The 23,713-nt window shown below is 35.2% G+C and overlaps 1 protein-coding gene across 2 annotated transcripts; it reads left to right on the top strand.

The window, feature by feature from the left end:
- The first annotated feature begins 5,091 nt into the window (after positions 1–5,091).
- Positions 5,092–22,089, top strand: LOC123561457 (uncharacterized). Of its 2 annotated transcripts, none has more exons than XM_045353833.2 (7): positions 5,092–6,055; positions 8,445–8,666; positions 9,544–9,767; positions 14,145–14,251; positions 15,073–15,164; positions 16,367–16,516; positions 19,776–22,089. In XM_045353833.2, exons 1-7 carry the CDS (start codon positions 5,680–5,682, stop codon positions 21,746–21,748), a joined length of 3,144 nt encoding a protein of 1,047 aa, XP_045209768.2. In that variant the 5' UTR covers positions 5,092–5,679; the 3' UTR covers positions 21,749–22,089. The 2 variants fall into 2 exon arrangements, with proteins under 2 accessions (XP_045209768.2, XP_053409146.1); XM_053553171.1 differs by having other exon boundaries at positions 8,439–8,666.
- Positions 22,090–23,713: the final 1,624 nt, after the last annotated feature.

Genomic DNA, 23,713 nt, shown 5'->3' with positions numbered 1-23,713 from the left:
TGTAATTATCATGTTTACAGTCGAACAAATAGTTGTCAAAACTTTTCTAAGTTTAAATGTGAACAATGACCTGACATGATATATCTGTTAACTTGATATCTTTTTATTTAAAATAGATTTTAATATTACAGTAATTTTGATTTTAAAGTAAAATATCATATAGCATGTTGACTGTTTTTACTTATTATATATAAGCGTGTAATGTGTTTCTGATTAATAACAAAGTGTTAAGTATAGTAGCTGTCAGCATGACAATATGATAAAACTTCTGTTAACACAGCAGGTATCCGCGCCTGTATAAGGGTCAGCTATAAAAAGAAAACTTCATGAAAGAAAATGAACTGGATGTTTAATTAAATCATCATATTTCTATCCTAAAAATATATCCTAAAACGTTGACTTTTTCGGAAATTATTGAATACTTTTGATCACAGAATTGCGAGTTTACACAACTGCATGCAGTGTGTGCTATTCATACGGATATATATAACCAGATGTTCTGTTGCGCAACATATTATACTTGATTAACTAAGCAAATGCAAATGAGATAGCGGTCAGATAAACCTAAAATTTTAGTACTTAAAATTATGTGACCGGTGTCTTAAATTTTTATTTCTTTCTGTACTGTTACATATTGTAAATACATGTGTTTAAGTTGCTGCAAGTTACAGTTTCCACAATGCCAGACTGCCTTAGTCCATTTCATAGCCTGTACTCAAAAATGAACATTCATTTAATAAAATCGAAAGAAAGCCTTGAAGCAAAATGTTATTTTAACACTAAATGTTACAAATCGAGTTTTAAAAGTTTTTGATGATTCAAATTTTCTTATACGGATATCTTTACAATTTAAATGTTTTTAATTAAAATTTCAATCACATATCACTGATGAAATGATTTTTTTATCATTACAATTCATATGATGATAATTATATCATAGCTATCTTTTCATAAGGTTGGTTATTATTTGAGGTGATCATGAAAATATTTTATCCTGTAAAATTCTTGCATTAATTATACGGACTCCCATTTCGTCTTTCCTTTTCTTTTATAGATGATAATAACAACACTGTTTATTTGTGAAAAGTAGCCTGGGTTCCAGTCTGTTGTTTTTTCATGTGTTTCTGTTCTACTGTTAGAAACTAAACGGGCCAGTAACAGCAATTTTCTCATACATATAAGATAGCGCGTATGTTATGACAAAGCGAAAATTATCACCGACTGAATCTCAGGCTAGATGATAAGATACGTTATGTTACCAAACGGGTAGATAAGGGGAGAAACTCGCATATCTAATTCTTCTTATCAACGGTAAATACAGGGTACTGTCCCTTGATGAAAGAAGACTTTAGTTTGACATGATTTACGTTGATTTTAACAAGTTATCATTTTGGCTACAAAACTATCGGTATCATTATATAAATCTGTTGTATGAAACACTATTGTTAGGTATAGAACAACTAAATCAATAGTCCTTGACTACCTTAGACACTACAGTTCAAAACATTTCCACTAGTCAGCAAACCAGTTAAATTTATGTCACAATTTTTTTAATTTCTGAAAGAAAGTCAATGAAACTCTTTTCATTCCTAAAAAGTTCCGCCAACATTTACTGCAAAAAATATCTTGTAATATTTAATTTATTTAAAAGAAAAATCAGAAAAAGTCATATTGACCATGTGCACTAAGTTTTTTCAAAGTATAATATGTGACTCTATCTTATGAAATAGTCAAGAGTCAAAATTTCCGCAACTGAAAATGTCTATGTAGAACTTCTTCGCATTATGAAATTGTCAGAGTCAGAATTTCCACAACTGAGAAATGTTTAAGTGTCATTATTCTGCATGTTTTCCGTAAAAACAAAAATTGTTTTCCGCAGAAACTGAAGGTTTCAGCAATTCTTCCACATTTTCGCCGCTTCTTGAAATGCAGTGCGGAAATCTGAGCTAAGGGCGATCAAATATAGACTAAAACTTGACTAGATTTCAAAGTAATGTTTTTCATTATTCCTTTGTATCCATACTTCATTTTACTCTTGTTTTGGGGCTTGTAGGAGGGTACAAATTTCTAAGTGGAAAAAGTCCGTGTTGTAAAAATTACTAAGTGCCAAAATTCGGTCTACAAAATTTGACTAAGTCGAAAAAGTCCTTGTCTACCAAAATGACGTGTGGGTTGCAGCAGGAAAATAATGAGAGTTCGCACGGAAAACTAAATTTATCCGCACGGAAAAATGAAAGTCTCCGTACGGACTCCAGAAAAAAATCCGTGTCCGTGTCAATTTCACACGGAATATTGCAATTTCTGCTCAATTCCTGCCCAATGACGTGCCTTTTCCAGACGGATTCCGTCTGGACGTTTCGTACAGGAAGTACATATTTTGCCAAAAATTAATTAGAAGTGCAAGTTCATAAAACTATTATTATTTCCCTTTGTCTATCTTGGTTACGCAACCCAGATTGAAAATACATGAATTCTGAATCTTCGTGCTGTTTTTAATCCTGATTTTTGTTTCGGGTAGTTAAAATATCTCAATATTTATCAAATGCAAATATAAAACTAGAAATTATATTGAAATCAAAAGAAACAGACCGCTTTTCAGATATATTTATATTAAAGACGCTCGCTACAGTTTCGTTTTTTTTTTCTCAATAATAGATTTTAATGAAATGTTTTGTATTAAAATATCATGTTAAGATGTATTGAAAAATGAAATAAAAATACTAGGTCACTAGCTTTGTTTCAATTTAATTTGCCCCTAGATATGGTGCTATTCTAAACATTTTTCAATTTTTCTGTAATCCTAAAATATCTTTCAGTAAAGTACAATAATCAGCATAAATTTGATTATCTAAGCATTTTTATAACGGAAAACAATATATCTATTTGAAACATGCTCAGAGAAATCAAAAGAACATGATTTTGTAAAGAAAGGAATACTTGTTCAGCAGACCCAAGGGCTATTTTTGCATATTTTTGTCAGTTTTAAGTTGGTACTTCTGCTATTTTATCGAGTTTCACATAACAGAATTTAATCAAACTCTGCACATACCTTTGGTTATGTCTACCTAATCTAAAACAAAAAAAAAATTGATAGGTCACCATATTAGATTTCGCTTAAATCAAATTACAACGAGGTGGGTTGTGGCGGGCATTTATACAAAGAGGCTGGTACGAAATACTCTTTCAGTGTTTGATCAAATTACTTGGAAATATATATATAAAATTATCAAACGGCAGATTTCTTAATATGCGGATTTTAAGGTGTTTCTGAAGCATTTTGATGGCATAGAACGATGAAAGTTTCCGCCTTTTTTTTTAACAAAACCTGTAGTTTACGAATGTACGGTACGGGATTAGAAACAGCTGTGACTCATTGCAGAGTTTGAGCGCTGGTATAAATAACAATTTCCAGTATATGTCGGACTGAAGCAGTTTGAACTAAAAGTACTTTAAATGTATATATTTTGTAACCATGGTGATACTTGCCCTAACCTTTAGTCAGTATATTATACATTTTGTACATTAAATGCATGCGAACATACAATAATTTGCCGTACGCGACATTAGATAATCACTTCCGGGCATGCGCAGAAGACCGCACCAAGTCTGCAGGTTAGAGACCACCAATTGTTTTCCCATAGACTTACATTGTAACATTATGGCGTGTACGGCCTTCCATACATCGAAACATGTATATCTAATTTCAAGTTTTTCAAGAACTATCTTAGTTCTACCAAAATATCGGACGAAAAACATATGAATAGTGATACTTTATTTAAGTAATTTTCGTGTGAATGAGATGACCCCCTGTTTACATTATTGACATGGCGGGAGAAATTCGTTTGATAAAACTTTTTTTCAATACACATACAATGTAGCAAATTTTGTCAGAATGTATAATAAAATACTGTAAATGCAGTGAAAAAATATCAATTTTGAAAAAATAATCTCTTCCTGGGTTTGTTTACATGACTGGCCAATCAGAACGCACAGATGTTACCTTATTCCCAGGTATACATTTACCTCATTCCCAGTAAGTTCCCTGTACTTTTTTAAATTGGTGATCTCTGACCTATAGATGAATGTTTCGTGTCACATTTTCCAATTTTACAGTGATATTGTGAAACATGATCCAATACCAAATGTCTTACAAAGTTTCATCAAGAAATGTTCAGTTTTAAGAAAGATATGGACAGTTTACTGAGGTCGCCCCCTGTCGATTTATATGCCCAGACTCAGTCCATGCCGTCGTCAGATTGCAATTTTTCGTGAAAATTTCAGTTGTCTGCTATTGATTTGACTTGGAAGCTGAAATACGCTTCATTCCGTAAAAAATAGAAATAAGGTCTAATAATTTTGATCATTCACTAACATTACAGAGATAAAAATGATCCTTTTTGTCCAAAAAGCTCAGATAAAAATGGGCACACCTGTTCAAAAAAGAGGCCAAATTAAAAAAAAATCAAATTTCGCGCTTATTTTTGCACGAAAACGTCTTTCTACATCATTTACAACAGATTTGTGGCCATTTACATTACCTGTGATGACTTCCGACGAAAGTCATGTTTTAGCTCTATTATAGGTTAGAGACCACCAATTGTTTTCCCATGGACTTACATTGTAACATTATGGCGTGTACGGCCTTCCATACATCGAAACATGTATATCTAATTTCAAGTTTTTCAAGAACTATCTTAGTTCTACCAAAATATCGGACGAAAAACATATGAATAGTGATACTTTATTTAAGTAATTTTCGTGTGAATGAGATGACCCTCTGTTTACATCATTGACATGGCGGGAGAAATTCGTTTGATAAAACTTTTTTTCAATACACATAAAATGTAGCAAATTTTGTCAGAATGTATAATAAAATACTGTAAATGCAGTGAAAAAATATCAATTTTGAAAAAATAATCACTTCCTGGGTTTGTTTACATGACTGGCCAATCAGAACGCACAGATATTACCTTATTCCCAGGTATACATTTACCTCATTCCCAGTAAGTTCCCTGTACTTTTTTAAATTGGTGGTCTCTGACCTGCAGTGAGCTACATCGAAACCAAATTGGCACGGTGTTGGGGTAAATATCGACCCGTCCGGAAAAACTGTAGCGAGTGCGTTTAAGGGGAAGTACTTACAAATTTTCATAAAAAGTAATAAAATATGCATTTCCAATATGGATCTAACTATATGTAATGGGTCTTTTTGTTCCTTAAATAAATCTCTAACAAAATACACGAAAACTGAAAAAATTCATAAAATATTGCTCATTCATTTTCTTTATATCCGGAAGATTTGTAATATATGCGGAAGATTTGTCAATCTGCATTCATTTTCATTCACATGTTCAAATGATCAGGAAACAGACTAATGGGACTGTTGTTAATTTAGGAGGTACAAACAAAACGAGGTGATATCATATCAGTAAGATTTGATAATTCAGTGACTAGTATTTTAACATGGAGGCGGATTACAAAAGAAATCTGCAGACCTTACGGACATATTCCTCAGAAACGGTTTTTGAAAACAATCTTTCGATGTTTGAGGGATAAAAAGAAAAAAGGAATGACATTTCTGGTCCTCCAGTAGCATCAATATCTGTACGAGACAGGTGTAGCGACCAAGGGCCACTTGGAAGTCTTACTGATGATATAACAGATGCTAAAGAGAAGGAAATGAAGAACATATCGGTAGAAGAGGAGATGGGTGAAGCATGTCTTTCACCAAGTCATCATGGCGCGGTCGTGAAAAATTCATCACCCAGTCAATTTGCGGATCAGACCACATCGAAGCAGGGATCTGTACATGGCGTAGACGATGCATTTAAAACTACACAGAGCAAGCGTAACAAAGATGTGGACATGGAAATCTTAACACATGGATGGACATTACATGAAGATGATTTATCGTGGGTACCACAAGCGTTCTACAAATCTCACATTCAGGAATACAAGGCGAACACTGACGGAAGACAATCAGCTTTATTTGAAAGACACCAGCCTGGAAGAGGAAAGGAAATAAAGTTACTGAGATTACTGAGGAAAAGAACAGGTGAAATTGTTTTTTAAATATACCATGTGCTTAATTTTCATGTTTTGCAGGACATATATACAGGCGTCGGCCTACTTTTCTAAGCTATATGTCATATGAGCCGCACCATGAGAAAACGAACATAGTGCATTTGCAACCAGCATGGACCCAGACCAGCCTACGCATTCGCGCAATCTGGTCAGGATCCATGCTGTTCGCTTTCAAAGTCCATTTCAATTAGAGAAACCGTTAGCGAACAGCATGGATCCTGACCAGATTGCGCGGATGCGCAGGCTGGTCTGGATCCATGCTGGTCGCAAATGCACTAAGTTGGTATTCTCATGGTGCGGCTCATATTATGATATGATACCTATGTGTGAACCTCCTATTTCATATGTACCAGAGTACTCCTTATAAAATACCCGTGTTAGTTTGTTTTGTTGGGTTTAAAGTCGCACCGACACAATTATAAGTCAAATAGCAACTTTCCAGTTTTGACGTTGGAAGTAGTCCACAGGTGTCCCTACGTGCATTCTTTCATCATGGGCGGGCAACTGGTTAGAACCACCGACCTTCCGTAAGCCAGCTAGATGGTTTCCGCTACGCCCCGAGTGCGGCTTGAAACCGCATCGATAAGGGGCAAGTGATTCGAAGTCAGCGGCCTTAACCACCCGGCTACAAAGGAGAATGGTTAAATATCACACCAGTATTAAATGTTCTTTTCCAATACGGCAAGACGTTATTTTGTATTTGCTGTTAAAGTTTATCGTTGTTTTGTGAATTCTAAACAGTGTCGTGTATTTTTATGATTTTTCAAAAAAGGTTTTAAAATGCATGAGAGTAAATAGTTTGATTTTGTTGAAATATTTATATGTTATAAAGAACATATTGGTCTATGTTGAATTAAATAGATGCTTTCAGTGATTTTTAAGATATTGGCAAAATAACAAATGGCGGGTAGCTATTTTAGCTTGTATGCATTATTCTTAACGGATCTCCGAGCCGAGGGAAGAAATACGAATATTTTAGATTTTCAAAAATGTTTGATTCCATTCTAATAAATAATCAAAAACGATTTTGATATTTTCCATTGTAAAATTCAATCAACTTGGACACCAGCTCAAAACTTTTGTAATTATTTGTTTATGAATTATTATTACTATTATCAAAACATGCAACATTTTCTTAAAATATTGTAGAATTACTAAAAACGACTTTTTAGTTATGATTTGGTCCGATTTTTACACTGAAATGAATATATGTTTGACCATAAATTGACATTATTCAAGATGCTAATTAAAATTTATTAAGTTCCTTATTATTATTATACTACCCAATAATGTATAAATAGAGCAGAAGTTTAAGAAATACCTTGTTACGGATTATGTATGTACAGAGCAGTCATGTCAAAAATATATGAACATAATTAAATCAGGCTATTTATTATTTTATATAGAATCTGCTTACTTGATAACGTTATTTTGATATTTTCTAGAATATCAGATTTGGGAGTCTTGTATTCCTATCAAGAATTATACCTTTACTGTAGAAAAAGTAAAATAGAAAAGAATGTTAGCTTTTACCTAAGAAAGTTATGCTCCATTAACTACAACTCCCTAAATTAACTCATTTTCGGTCACTTTTCGGGTCACAGTCTAAAATTCTTACGCCCCCATTTTAACCTACTATTCGAAAGAAGAATGCAGATTTCGATACATACTAAAATGAAGTAGAGTTAAAGAAAGCACGATGCTACTTTGAAACGGTAAGCGTACGAGCAAAGAAAGAAAGATTAGAATTCTTTATATTGTGACTATATACTGCGACTAGACCTACGTAGCTTTCATTTCGTCACCTCAGTGCAAGAAGTGGATAACTGCATTGACTTAAAGAAGCACTTATTCACTTTTTGCACTAAGGTGACGATTTGATTTGGTAATGCTCAGCCTAAAATTAGTCTAACTCCTAGACTTTTATATATCATTTTTTTAAATATTTTTATTCATTTTGTGAATATAACCAGTCAATATCTATGATATTACAGTCAGTTCTCTGAGCAAACCTCTGAAATATACTTGCATTTGTCAAATAAAAATAAAAGAAAAATTACAAAAAATGAAATTTTGTGACAAATTCTTATTATCAGTCTAGTGGGTAGTCTACCTTAAACTAGCAGTAATATGTACTAGAAGTCCGTCAGTCCACAGTACAGTGGAAAATAAGAGGAAGCAATTTTACTGGCTTCGAAAACACTCGATCTAAGAACTAATTTGGAAGTTTGGAAAAGCGAGCGTTGTCTTTAACATTGTGAAGTGGACATTTTACAGTTAGTAAAAGAAAATAAAACGAGTATTCATATCGCACTTATCTCAGAATGCCATTGAATTAAAGTTACCTTATTCAGGAAAAGGAGCTTCACGCTTGAGATATATAGCAGAGCTTAACATTCTTGCTGATATTGCCAAGAAAGCCGGATCAGACCTACCAACATTCCTGGAAATGACAGAAGTGTGGGCACCACCCATCCTACTGCCATGTATGCAGTGCTACGAGAAATGTGGCGGGAAGAACGTGGGCCCTATGATGCTTCCACCAGACAAGAAGGGAAACAGTAACAACCACAAATGCTTGAGTAAATATAGCATTTTGATATATCTAGCTTTAAGGCAAACGTTTGAGATTTCATTTTATATTCTTTCCATTTGCCACTGTCATTATCTCGACTAAGTATGCACTATTATACCAAATATATCAACACAGATAAAACTTTTTTTAAATGAAACGTACATTTGTATGTAACTTTTTTAGTACAGTGGGTCACCCCTAGCAGTAAGTCTTATCTACAAATTTATTTGAATAAGGTATTTGAGCCGCACCATGAGAAAACCAACATAGTGTATTTGCGACCAGCATGGATCCAGACCAGCCTGCGCATCTGCGCAGTCTGGTCAGGATCCATACTGTTCGCTTTCAAAGCCTATCAGTTAGCAAACAGCCAGCATGGATCCTAACCAAACTGCACGGATTCGCAGGCTGGTCTGGATCCATGCTGGTCGCAAACCCACTATGTTGGTTTTCTCATGGTGCGGTTCATTTTATTCCTTGTAGTCATCTACATCTTGCTGTTATATCTATCAGAACATTTAAAAGGTATTTTCATACATGCATAGGTGTATATGCTTTCTAATTAGAATAAAAATACAAATCTCTGGAGATTTTAGCGAAGAAAAAAGTCACATGAACTATCAGATAAATGTTTAAGCTTTTACAAATAATGGGATCATTTTACATATGTAGCCGATTAATTGTTTTGAAGTTTGGCTTGGCTTTGAAAGCAGTTAGACTATGGCCTACTCATCAGGTAGGAAATCTCGTAAATATTATAAAGCCAAATGAGAACTCACGAGAACTAACTTAATTTATTTTGTTTCGTTTGAAAATTGACCTCAATTTTCTATCGATTTAATCAAGCACTTAACTTTTATCAAGTTTGACTTTGTTTTATCAAGCATGTGGAGGTAAAGTTCAAACTGTAGGATCGTTTGGAAGGATGATACGTCAGATGCGAGATGTTATAGAAGATAAAGGTTTAGTTCCTCATGATGTGTACCCGGACGGTAATTGCATGTTTGCTGCAGTAGTTGATCAACTACGTATCCGCGGCGACTTCAGTTTCACAACGCACACATTGAGACAGTCAGCTGTGAAATACCTCAAGGAAAACCCAACCACAGTTTGTATTGATATCTTTCATTTAGGTGTCTGTATTGTCCTTTAAATAATTGACCTGGTTTGGCTCCATGCCAAAGTAAACGAATATTAGAAGGCAATATTTTCCTCTAACCTATTTCCTTTGTTTTCGGGTCATTATACTTCTGAAAACGGATTTCTAGATACACGGACAAATATTTCGCTTGTATGAGAGCCTGTGAAACTATGTATGGAAAAAAAACTGCCGGGAGTTTTATAACTTTTATTCAATGATTTTAATAAATTCAATGTGGAAAGACAAATATAATCTTTATAACTATGTCAACGTAAACATGTTTTCACACTAGTGTAATATCAAAGTATGTGACTATTTTATTTCAAACATGTAATAATTAATTAATGTATTTTATGCAAAAACGATTTCAAAATATTGCTTTGATATTCAAATGTACATATTTGAACACATAAAGGAAGAAATTGTGTAGCTCACATAGACTATAATATGGTTATCCCGATAATTGTCGGTAAATTATAAAACCCTCATACATAAATATCCTGAAGAAAAATAGTTTCGATATTCTATTGTTCTTAATTGGATTTATCAATTGCAACGACCTATATTCTTTGAAATGAACACTTACGATTTCCAGTTACAGATTTCTCTGAAGTAGTGCAAAAAAGCGCGGTCCGTAGTATCTATTTCAGTAATGGAAATATCCGGACGTGTTAACGTGTCATGTGTACATGTACTAAATGAAAATTACTCAGACATGCGGTAAATACCTTTGAGAATGTTTAACACAAAAAACGCAAATAATGTAGTATATTTACCCCAGTTACAACTTTGGAAAAATTCCTTTATTCGAATTTGGTTTATAAATATTTCACATTGCGGAAAAGCTAGTGCATATTTTTTCTGGCATTATGGTGCATATTATTTTTTTCTCATAAAATGATTCATATTTAGTTTGTTCGGCTGAGTCAAATCGAAAATCATCGTCGTATATGTACTTTCTGTACTTTCTGACGTCATGTCATCTATTTATGCGGTGTCATTATTGACGTCACACATATGATATGAGATTTACACGTTGATATTGAAACGGAGCTGAACTGAGACCAGTTTATGAAAAACTGAATTTCATCAATTCGATCTGTTGAATGTGTACATCTGTCAGGTTACCTTATTGTAATCGTTACCTCTAAATGAGTTAACCTCCGGTTGTTATTGTGGATCTGGGGTCGTATTCATAATTATAAGTTTTGACTTAAGGTAGTTCTGCACGTTTGATAAACCGGAAGTGATGGCGTAACGTCATTTATCCGGAAAACGTAGAATAAAGCCTGGATTCGACATACGGAAATGAAAACAATTTTATGAATTAATCGAAACCTGTGAGTAAATTTATTACAATGGCACTGTTGCTATATTTCTAAAGTCAAAATATCATATCAAAACATATGACACGTTAAAAAATTAAAAAAATGTCTTAAAATTAGCGTGAAATGTCCGGTTCACTTTAATCTTGGTCAAATATCTCAAAAATAAGCACACGGACCTATAAATTTTATTTCACCAAATTATAGGCTATGTGTTTAAATACAACTGTGAGAAGTTTCATCTAAATCTACATTGTAGAAAAATTTCCATTCGCGAAAATGTTATGAAAGTTATAATTTTCCCATAGACTCCCATTATGAAATATAGCGTGAGGTCCATTTTTTTTCAAATCAGTCTATCAAAAAATCAAGCACACGACCCTATCCTTTTTATTTGCTGAATTTTCTAGGTATATTCTGAAGTTTTGAAAAATCAGTGTTTAATCAAATTCTACATTGTAGAAAAAATTTCGATCCAAACGTGCAGAACTACCTTAAGGAGGTAGGTTACCTTCATATTTGTATGTGCGCAAGTCCAACCGGAAGCTAACGTGACGATTTACGACGACATTTACGACAAACTAAATGTGTTTGTATATTCATTCTTCTGAAAACAAATCATGAACCTGTCTCCGATCTGATGCTTTATGGTTTAATAATGCAGAAATAATGAATAAATTGCCGCAGAAACGCTTCAAAACAATGTTGCCTTAAAATGACGTCATTGACGTCATGACGTTACGTGTCAGTTACCGCGCAAAATTAATAGCTTTTATTTTGAAAGTACGTAATTCTGTGCATTTTCTTTATTTGAACTATTTTCAAACAGCTATTATTTGCTGAAACATTTTTTATGAGTCTTTTGCTCTGAATAACAATCAATATTTTGCTTCTTTTATGTAGTTATATTGAAATGTTATGCGGAATGTAAGAAAATGGATGATGGTAACCGATGTTATTTGGAATATAGTTGGATGAAAGGTTACTTGTTACGGCCATTTTCAAATAAAAAACTTGCAGTTTGATTTGTAATACCTATTTTTCAGTTTTCATTGATAATTTGTTAGTTATATACTAAAACTAAGCTCTAAAATTGTTCAGATTTCAGTAGAAAATTGTGATTTCTTGAATTGAATTGATGTTACCATGGAAACGAAGCCCGTGACCTATATATCGAAATGTAAAATTCAAAAGCGTTGACACTGGTGTATTTAAGGAACACAGCTTCGGCTTTTTATTTTCATTACAACAACATCCATGAGAATAATAGCACATGCTGAACGATTTTTCCATGAAAAATGCAAGACGAAGGGTACTGCTGCAAGTATTTTAAGCTGTGAAATTTGTTTGAATAAATACAAATAACACGAAAATATAACTTACGTTTGAAATAATATGTTTTGAAGCTACATTAACAAGAAATATAATTTTATTCAATATTTTTTATAAGAAATTGCGACAAAAAGCAAGATATAAGCTATTTTAAACATCTCTGTTGCCATGGTTACTTTAAACTTTAAGAAAAATAGGGTACCATGTAAAGTGCTTGGTATTTTGCTAATAATATTACCCAAATATTCCATGTTGGTCATTAACAGAATGGCACTGAAGCCGTCGAAAACCCCGTTTTTATACATAGCTGTTTAAAAATGAGAGAAAATGCGTTACCATGGAAACACGAGCCCCGCGACATATACATTTTAAGCTTATATTAGAAAGCTAACGCGCATACTAGTAAAATTATCAATTATGCAGACTTCTACGGATATCAGTGAAACTAAAATACACTGAAAAGTGTTAAATATCCGTATTTTCCTTCTTCTTTCAATATAAAATACCTTTGGAGGGTCATGTTCTTTAAACCTGGATAAAAATTGAACTTGAAGGGCCAGAGAAAAACGAAATTGAGATTGTAGCTGTTAAAACATCATATTACACTAATTACAAAAAATTGCTGCGGTTCAACTAATTTGAATTTACCCTGGTAACAAGGTAACCTACCTCCTTAAGCTGAAGATTTTTCATAAGTTTGTGGTGATTTCAGCTTAAGTCTAGGTAAGAAACTTAAGTCCTACTCATAAAACAGCTTAAACTTAAGATACGTAAAAAATGACTTAAGTCAGAAAACAAAATGGCGTCGTGAGTACGATTTAAGTGTTGTTTTTCAGATAAAAGCACTTTAAACATAATAGTGCATGTTGTGTCTGTCTGAAATTAATGTTGTTTTTTTAATGTTTTCGTCCACAATAAAAGCCAAGAATTACTTATTAAGTTGTTTTATGAATAACAAATACACTTAAGTAAAATACATTTCTTGGTAAGTAATACTTAAGTAAATAATCAATTTCTTATACTTATACTTAAGATGCTTTATGAATACGGCCCCTGCTTTATTATTATAATGACATAATCATTCAACATTTTTGTCCTCATTTCATTCCAGTCTGTCAAACTTCGGCATAGGGATAAGAACAAAAAAAGCAGATATGAAGTTAGATAGTTGTTGAAATTTCCTATCTCCGCCGCTTGATTATAACAATATATGATTTATACTTGTCTGCTTCCGTATTCTAATTATAGTGTTGTATACATAGAGAATAAAATCATTGTAAAATGTAATATGCGCTCGTAGGTTGGGAGTTCGATCCCCGGGCGAGGAGAGAATTTGATAGAAGGCATTGTGTCTGAAATCATTTGAGCCGCACCATGAGAAAACCAACATAGTGCATTTGCGACCAGCATGGATCCAGTCCAGCATCTGCGCAGTCTGGTCAGGATCCATATTGTTCGCTTTCAAACCCTATTGCAATTAGAGAAACCGTTAGCGAACAGTATGGATCCTGACCAGACTGCGCGGATGCTGGTCTGGATCCATGCTGGTCGCAAATGCACTATGTTGGTTTTCTCATGGCCTGGCTCTTTTGTTCCCTACCTCTGATTCTTGTGGAGAAATTAGCTGTTACTTGCAGAAAACTGGTTAGTACAAAAACGAATAAACTTCTATTTTACTTTGTACAAGGATGATGGTACACCTTTACAAATGTTCCTCACAGATGGAGAAACATGGCATGCCTACACCCGCCGTATGAGTGAAAATGGTGAATGGGGTGATCACATGATTCTTAGGTAATGTTATTAAACGGTACGTTTTGACACCGGCACAATTTAGGTCTAGCTTTTAACGTTTTGTTCAAGGCACCTACGATAAGCCAGTTGAAAAGTTTCCGCACATGAAAGAATTCGACTGTGACTCAATGCAGACTTGGAGCGCCGGTATAAATTACAGACTCCGGTATATACCGGATTAACTAAATTTGAACGAAAATATCTTAAATGTATATATTTTGTAACCATGGTGATACTAACCCTATCCTTTAGTCAGTATATTATGCATATTATACACTAAATGCGTGCGAACATGCAAAAATATGCATATTTTTGCCGTGCGCTACAACTGATAATTATTTCCGGACATGCGCAGAAGACCGCTCCAACTCTGCAATGAGTTATATCGAAAGAATTCTATGTACCATGTAAGGAGTTGAGAGACACGTGATTGGGATCTACCTTAAGGACTTGGCCAATGGAACATCTGTTATAACTATCTGTTCAAGTATTATTTCATCTGATGCAAATTGCAACGGGTTGTCTGTATTGCTTTCCTGTACTCGTCACAAATTCTGTATTCAAAGTACATTTGCAGGACTTTAACTGGCTCATTCGCATATGAATTAGAGTTACTTACGCATAGCAACCAGTTTGATTTTTTGCAGAAAAAATATCATAGTAAACATATCCCATATCAGATATGAGTAACCAGCGGCAACTAAAAAAATATCCTCTTATGCATTGCCACATTTTGAACATTAAGGTTGGAAAATGTCTATATCATGTCTTTTTATTCGATAACAAACGCCGATTTACACGCGTAATTTAACATATTTCAGAGCCTTAGCCAATGTGATAAACATGAAGATTGTTATATACGGCGGTGCCTCCGGTAACAGAGAAACAATATTGTGTCCCAAAGCCCTTCCAGGTAAAAATGAGAATGTTCTTTTATATTTTCTATCAAGTCGGCTTCTGCAGTTAATCATCTATTGTTGAAAACAACCGATATTGCATAAGCAGAACATCTGTCCACTAATGGATTTAGTTTCATTTTTATATATACAGTCGAAACTCGGTATCTCAAACTCGCTTACCTCGAAATGCCGCTTAAGTCTAAGAAAGTTTCAAGTCCCGTCAAATTTCCTTCTTTATATATGTGATTCAACTCCGGTTACGTCAAAATTTGACTTACCGAGACTCCGGATGTGTCGAAAGGGATTTTCAGTCCCGTTAATAAAATTCAAGCGCATTGTAAACTCGGTAAGTCGAAGTGAGAAAATTATGCGATAAAATTTCACACATGTCATTGTGAATGTGGTTGGTTTTAACACATGTCCATGTTTGTTGCCTAACCAGTAACCCTTGATGCCGACATACCAAAGGTACGGTGATTATCAAAATGAGATGATGTCATACTTGTTTGCACGTGCCATAATGATAATTGTTTGCTGTAAACATTAGATGTCATTTGTTTTTGAGACGTTCTGAAAATTGCTTTTCATTTAAAATAATGAATTAATTAGTTTGACCAGTTGAGATCTTCGAAAAACTTAAAACTTTGATAAACACAAACTGTACGAAATCGTGTACGCGTTAAGTGCCAACAGCGCAGAGTATACACGACATCAAGGAAAAAGTTTTTATTTCTCATCAAATCTTTTCGTATTGTGTCGAAACCAGAGATCAATCTTGTTAGTTGTGGACAACTTTCCCGCGTATCCAAAGATTAATGGACTGAAATCAGTAAAGCTAGTGTTTCTTCCTCTGAATTCAACCAGCGGCACGCAACCTATGTATCAAGGTGTTATAAGGAACTTAAAAGTCCATTACAGGAAATAAGTGATTACAAGAAAGATTCGCGCTTTGGATAGTGGGACTGATACGTGTATCAATGTCGTATACGTCCTTCCTCATAACTCGAATTTCGGTTATCTCTAAAAAAATTTTTGCATGGTCCATTAAAATTCGAGATACCGAGTTTCGACTGTACTCTGTGCAGCGGGAATCTGTTTTTACATCCCTTCCCCTTGAATTATTTCTGCTGCTTTTTCAGATTTCATAATTGTTCCAATTTGCATTATCGTTCAAATGATCTACAATTTTTAAATGAAATGATGTCTTCCATTATAGGCAATAACGATCTTTCCGAGACAGGTGATAAAGTAGCAGTTGATGATAGTGTTGTAGCGGGTGATGATAGTGTTGTATATCTAGCGCATGTCAGTGAATCTCATTACATGAGTCTTCGGCAAAAACATTGGAGACAAAATCTTCAAAAAGGTATAGATAAATTAACTCGTACACTAACTTCATTGAGAATTAATTTCGGAATATCTTTAATATTTCAGGTATTAAGACAACAATACTGTCACACAGAAAAAGCTAACTGACCTCACACAAAGCTTAAATAGAAAATGCCTGTTTCTCCAGTGCCATATTACTTTGACTACTATAAAATAACTCTAATGTAATCCATCTAATTATTATCAAAGGAATAAAATACTACACTTAGGGCCATTTCTAACCCGTCACCTATATAATGCCATGTAGTTCAGTTATTTGTGAATGGATTTCGTTCAAATTTTGAATATAAATAATGTAACGCATTTGACTTACTTCCCTATAATTTAATACTAATTGACAAGCATAGAGGTATAAAACTTAACAAATAAAAATATCACTGTAAAATCCGAATTCACAAAATGGCATAACGCAAAATTCTAACAATGTGAAAAGTAACAGAACAGTTTGTACGTCCGAGTAAATAATATTTCCTGTGACACATGTGTCCTCCCATGGCTCTCACAACATGCCGTACATATGTCCTCCCATGGCTCTCACAACATGCACACACATGTGTCCTCCCATGGCTCTCACAACATGCACACACATCTGCCTCATCGACAACACGTAGTTCCGGATGACCCATTGGGAAATATTTCTGCGCAAGGGCCTGTTCTAGTTCACGGAGATTGCGAGGGGCTGCAGGTCGACTCCGTACTCGCCTGTTCAGAAGGTGCCAAAGGTGCTCAATAACATTGACTTAGGCGGGAAAGGCGGCTGCCGCACGTTCTGTTGTTGCAGCTTTTTTTGTGTCATACGAGTGGGTCTAGCCTGCGTTCCACTGATCGCCTTCTTGAAACGATCTCGAAGATGATATGTAATGATCCGCGCATCCTGTGCAGGCGTTTTCACCCATCTGCGAGGCTTCCTGGGCTCATTATCCTGTGCGCTGAAACTTCTTCTAAAGACTCGGACAATCTGTAACGAAAATAACTCTCAATATTGAAATTTCACTGAAAAATGTATATTTGTATCATAATTTATTGTGAATAGATTCATTTTGTAAATATTTGGAGTCAAAATACCGATTTATAAATAAAATCCGATTAACTTACGTGTCGGAGTGAATGTCCGGCTTACAACATGCTGATTGTGCGACCGCGCTCTTCAATACTCATCCTAACCATTACAATTATGTTTTTAAATGCAAATAAAAATCGTTATTTTTGCTTACAAACATTTCCACGTGCAAAGTGTTGAAATCGTGCACGTATCAGACGCAAAACTGCTGGATCGTCACGATTGAAAGATTTACAAGCAAATTCGATGAATTGGTATCCACCGCCGAATGGGCTTGTGTTGAGGAATGGCAAAGAAATATATCCGGCAAAAAGTTAAGGATGTTACTAAGAAGCAAATAATTTCATTACATTTGACCTTAAAAGAACAGAAGTCCTTCTTAAGACAGCACAATAAAATTAAGAAATCTGCAAGGTGGGTGGTGACGCGGTGGGGAGGTGGGGGTGGGGGATGGGGGGGGGGGGTGGACTTTCAACTGCTAATGTTGATAAATATTCATGGAGGATTTGAAAAATAAAACAACCAATAAAAACAAATTGAGGGGAGGTGGGAGTGGCGGGGGGGGGGGAGTGAGCGGTTGACTGAGTGAGGGTACAAAACTTCACATGTTGATAATAAACATTGATGGAAGATAAAAAAAGAATTTAAAAATAGTTGGCGGGGAGGGGGTGCATGATCGGTGTGGTGGGGGTGACTAGCTGGAGAAGCGAGGTGGGGGAGGGTACAACTTTGCATGTTGTTAAATGTTCATGGAAGGTTTAAGATTTTAGAAAAAGACAAAATGAAAAAAAATTGTGGGGTGGGGTCTGGGGTTGGACGGGGACGTATTGTGACCAGGGCGGTGGGGTTGACCGGGTGCGGGTACACAACTTCACATGTTGATAATAAATGTTCAATGAAAGAAGTTTAATGAAATTCTACCAACTGGTTAGTTTGTTATGTACAAATATACGAAACTGTGTGTGCACTACCACATTATGGTGATCTAAATTCAACTTAAGTTTCATAGTTTTAGGTCAAATATGTGACAAGTTATGAAGTAGAAATTGACATATTTATAGTACCCTATATAGTTAACACTAGAAACTACTAAGGCCCATAACTCTAGTGTTACTTTGACAATCTGACTGAAAACTTCGGACGGACGGAAGGAAAGACGGTCGGAAAGACGGACGGACGGAAACACGCCAAAACGCCCCTTCGGCGAGGGATAATAATTTCTGTACAGCTAATGTAGCCGAACAATTTTATGATAGTTTCAAACTAATACCTTGAGCCATATTCGAGAAAACAGAATTCAAAAAGTGACTGGTTAGAAATGGCCCTAAGTGTACACTGTTCGGCTGTTATGTACCCAGTATTATTGAGATTATCCATGGTTGACAGGAACTAACACCTGCACTCCATTGTTATAAATATTGATCATGTGACTGTTCTGTCTCCACCAGGTTTTATTTAGAATAATTCGCACACGTTCTACACATTGTGGAACACTACACTTTTTCACTAAATTGACTTAGGAGTGTGTGCAGAATGTTCTGAATAATGAAAGGAATATTGTCCAGTTCAAATCCTTCTTTGGCGTGATATGGGTCTAATAGCCTTACACTGTTTAATTAATTTCTTTGTAAAACAAATAAAATTACAATAATAAAATCAGTAGAACTATGTGCAAAATATAAATTAATACTCTGATTACATTATATAATATCAACAAAGAATACTTATTGGGAGTTTATAAACAAAGAGATGAATGTCACCTTTATTTTGTATTAGTTGTGCAGGAACGCATTTTTGTTATCCATTATTAATATTTACCTACTACTCCCCCTTGCCCTGACTTCCTATCACAAAGCATTTACGTATGATGTTTTGTACCACTTTTACTTTGCTTGAAAGAAAAATGATGCATATTTCCAAAAAAAAAATATTTCTAGTCATTTGGTTTTCATTCCATTTCTTTTTAGAGTAGCGTTCCGCTTGAGTCGGTGATAGGGGTGTTGCTGATTTTGCTCTGAAGCGACTCTGTCGAACCGAGACTGGTATTATTTTATTTAGATCCTGTGGAACGTCCAAACAATATCAGGTCTTCTAAAACTAAAACAACATCAAACTTAACGTCTTTGCTATTCACAGAGGATGCACATATAATATTTACTGCATTGTTTTCGTATAGGTTTACACAGAAGGTTGTCTTTGGATTCAACACTTACAGAGGAAAGATTGCCTAACTATCTTGTACCGGACATCAATTTTGTACTGAGACATGTTTTTCGAATGTATATATCCAACAGTTCTGAGTCAGAGTTTTCAGAGAATTCAGTTCCAAGTCGAATTGAAACTGTCGATTTTGCCTTGGAGATGTTTGGTTCACAAATTTGTAAACTTGTTCCGTGCAAGTTGGATTTTGACAGCGTTGGACCTGATATAAGCATGTTTTTCCCATCGGTGAAAGAGGAAAAGAAAATTGATTGCTGTTTCCAAAACTCTGATTTCACAGTTTTCAGCATACCATATGATACAGAAATTGTCTCTGCATTGATTTCTGCAAAGGTGACAGACCTTATTGCCGAAAATGACACAGATGTTGTGGGACATCTAAAGCTGTTTCCGAAAACGCCAAAGATATGGAAAGGACAAACGACGTCATTGATGGAAAACACCACGTATGTGAAAACATTTGAAATAAACTTCAACAAGTTCGAAGAAGTATTTCCTTCAAAGCTGCCCAAAGAATGTGTTGGTGTGCATTTTGTACTGGCTTTCAAATGTTCCTGGCCTGATATTGCCGAAAACTGGCCACATAGGGTTCGGAGAAGCGGTTTTCCGAATGAACCCACTATAGAAAATGTTGTGAAAAGCGGTTGTCACGTTGTATCACTGACGTCAGATACCAGAATGTCAGACATTCTTGATGACCCTGTCCATTACATGACATCAGTAGATGATCATACCTGGAGTTACTCATTCGCTGCTGCTGAAAAAGAAATTTGTCGATTTCTTTCATCTGAGCAACGACAGTCTTTTCATGTCTTTAAGGTTTTGGTTGATATTACATTGAAAAGCATACCTTTTCCACAGTCTGTCGTGAAAAGTGTCTTCTTCTACGCATGCGAAAACATCGAGAAGTCATCTTGGAAGTCAAAACCCGGCAAATGCTTTTTCATGCTTCTGAAGAAAATAGTACACTGCTTAAAGAATCGCCATGTTCCGCACTACTTCATGCCAGGAAAAAACTTGCTCAACTTTATACCCGATCAAATCATTGATGAGTGTTTTGAGAGACTTGATGGTGCAAGACTCCAACCAGTGATAACCCTTTACTTCCTGCTGGACCAGATAAATGTTATGCCATCCGAAATGGGTGGTTTTGTGGAAGGAATCATCGAGAACATCCACGCGGATGCCCAGACCGGTACTGAAGTAAGCCTTGTAAGCCAAATATCGTTTCCCAACTGTACTGGAGTTTTGAAAGACTTGATCTTGCAAGAGCATTATGAAGTTGCCAAGATAGTATTTGAGGACATTGTAGAAGAACAAGGGAGATGTTTGGGCCTAGATTATGGCGCTTTGTTGAAAACAGCATTGTGGGATTCTCACATAGGTTTTATATGGTGTTTTGCTCTTTATTTTGATGTTAAACAGAAGACGACTTTGACAATAACAGTATGTGAGGGATATGGCACCATTCACGTGACCGAAGTTTTTGGTCCCGACTGCATTGCCGAATTGCCTGACACAGTAGTCCCCGATTGCTTCAGTATTAGCAATGGTGATTTAACATTTGTCATCAAGGTTTATGAAGTCTTATTACAAACTGTAAGTGAAGAAATGGTCATCAGATCCATTAAGTATTACCTGAAAAGATATGGAGAATTGGCGGGTGACTCACTCGTCCTTCCGGACCGTAACGCGGAAGTCACACCGGATCAAATGACGCAGGTTATCATTATGCAATGTTTTGAAAGATTACACAGAATATATGTGTACTTATACAATTTCTGTGACAGATGTAAACGCGTAGAAGAATTTCGGGAAATGATGTCAGTGTTCACATTAATCGCAGAAAGTCTTGGTACACCGTTAGCATTGGCAAACATTCAACTCATGTGGAAACGTCTTGATGAAAGCGAAAAGTCAGAAAGTTAGTTCGTCCTTCAGGGATTAGCAAGAGGAAAAGATTTTTTTGAAAATTAGTACTACGTTTTATGTTACCGGATACGGAAACAAGCTTTCGAGAAACAAAGAAACCAGAGGCATAGAGTCCTGCAAATGACACTGTTTCTTGGAACTTACAATATGGATGTAAAGGGAGTCAGAAATAAACTACTTTTAGATGTGTATAAAAGAATAAAATGAGATACCAAGTACTGAAATATGCCAAGTTTTTGTGCTAATGAAATAAAATTCACAAGATATGTATTTGATTTATATGATAAACGTTTTATTTGTTTTGTTCGTAAAGTAAAACAATAAAGAAGATAATGTTGGCGGCTTTTTATCTGTATAAATACGTTGTTAATTGTCAACACATAGGATTACAAGTACGAAAGTTGCTGCAAGCAAAGCAGTGTATGTAGTACTGATAGAATAGGAGGAAATATACTCAAACGCAAAAGAAAGTGTGCACTCAGGTTTTCGTCAACTGAAGTAGATTATCTTGTCCGAAGTTGATAATTTTGTATAAAAGTATGTCATGTTTTGTACTAGAATTTAGTGCAGTTTATGGCCAATATGATGTGTTTCCAGTATTTTCAAAATTTTGACATTTATGGGGATTCTTGGCTATTCAAAGCCAACAGGGATCAAAAACGGAAGTTGTAAATCTCTTTCTTGTCAGATGATAAAAAGCTGCCTGTTCCTCAAACATCATTTTGTTTAAGATATAGGTCCATGTTTCGGAGAAAAAAGTTCGAACGTCAGCAAATCATAGAAAGAAAGTATTGTTTTACATGAAAATTTAACAGCATATAAAACATTTATATTATTTTACAAAACCATTGTCAGTTTACTCATATATGTACTGAATTCCGGAAAGGGACTGCATGAAGGGTCCACACTTCTGGACAGTTCAGCGCCTTTAAAAACTCACCATTTTTAAAAAGCTGTTACATGTCTTCGTTTTGATGCATTTGCAACATCGTACGAGTGTTTAAACATTACATAACTAGGTAAAACATCGTTTTTGACAATTGTTTACATTTATTTCTTTACAAATGGGATTCTTATTTAAAGGGGGGCAACTCCTTTAGAATATTTTAAGTATCCAACTCTGTGGGACAGAACAGTAAAACATGTATTGGACAGATAAGTTGTTGGTCAAGATGCTGTTCATTTACTAAAAAAATCTGTTGTTTTGTGATATACTGCTAAACCTTAAGTATCGTGTGTGACTACCTCTACCATTTATTCAAGCATCGATATGGCAACGCTTAGGCCTTACGTAACAGTATAATGACGTCACGAGGAATTTTATTCCAGTCTTGAGTAGCGGTTGTCACCCGAGGTCTGCTGGATCTATGGCGTACAGCAACTCGACCAATTTGCTGAAATTGCTGGTGCAAAAGAATTATGACATTACTTTGGCACTCAAACGTTCTGCTGACGTAAATAACGTTGTCACCTCGTTGAAGCATTGCTAATGCTTCAATTCGCTGAGTTTCACTAAGTCGTGGCATTTTATTACAGCACAGATTTGAAATCTAATGTGTTTTTCCTTTCACCAAAGGTAAAAGAAAACTGACAAAACACGTTTTTGTAGACATGTACATTTCCTATGGGCAGCACGTGCAAATCGTGCAAAAGTCCACTGTCGCTAGTTATCTTGACTCCACCCAATTTTTATCGTAAAATTGAAGGAAGATCAATAGTACATGCTTCGAGCAAAGTATGTTGCAATTTGTAGACGGATACCTCTTTAAGAACTGAGAATATTCAAATTTAAAAAGTGCACACTTTCTTTTGCGTTTGAGTATATAGGTGTCTTTGTTGTTTACCCTAGGCCAACAGACAGTCTGATGGGGTTTCATGAATGTTGGCCAAAGAGGCGTGAAACACAGTTTGAATGGAAAAACCAATGTGGCTATTTAGATTACCATTTGGCCACCGGTAGGG

The sequence above is a fragment of the Mercenaria mercenaria genome, chromosome 10 (assembly GCF_021730395.1).
Source record: "Mercenaria mercenaria strain notata chromosome 10, MADL_Memer_1, whole genome shotgun sequence".
Taxonomy (NCBI): Eukaryota; Metazoa; Mollusca; class Bivalvia; order Venerida; family Veneridae; genus Mercenaria; species Mercenaria mercenaria.
Note: the sequence above shows the minus strand (reverse complement) of the source record. Positions and strands in the feature narration are given on the sequence as shown.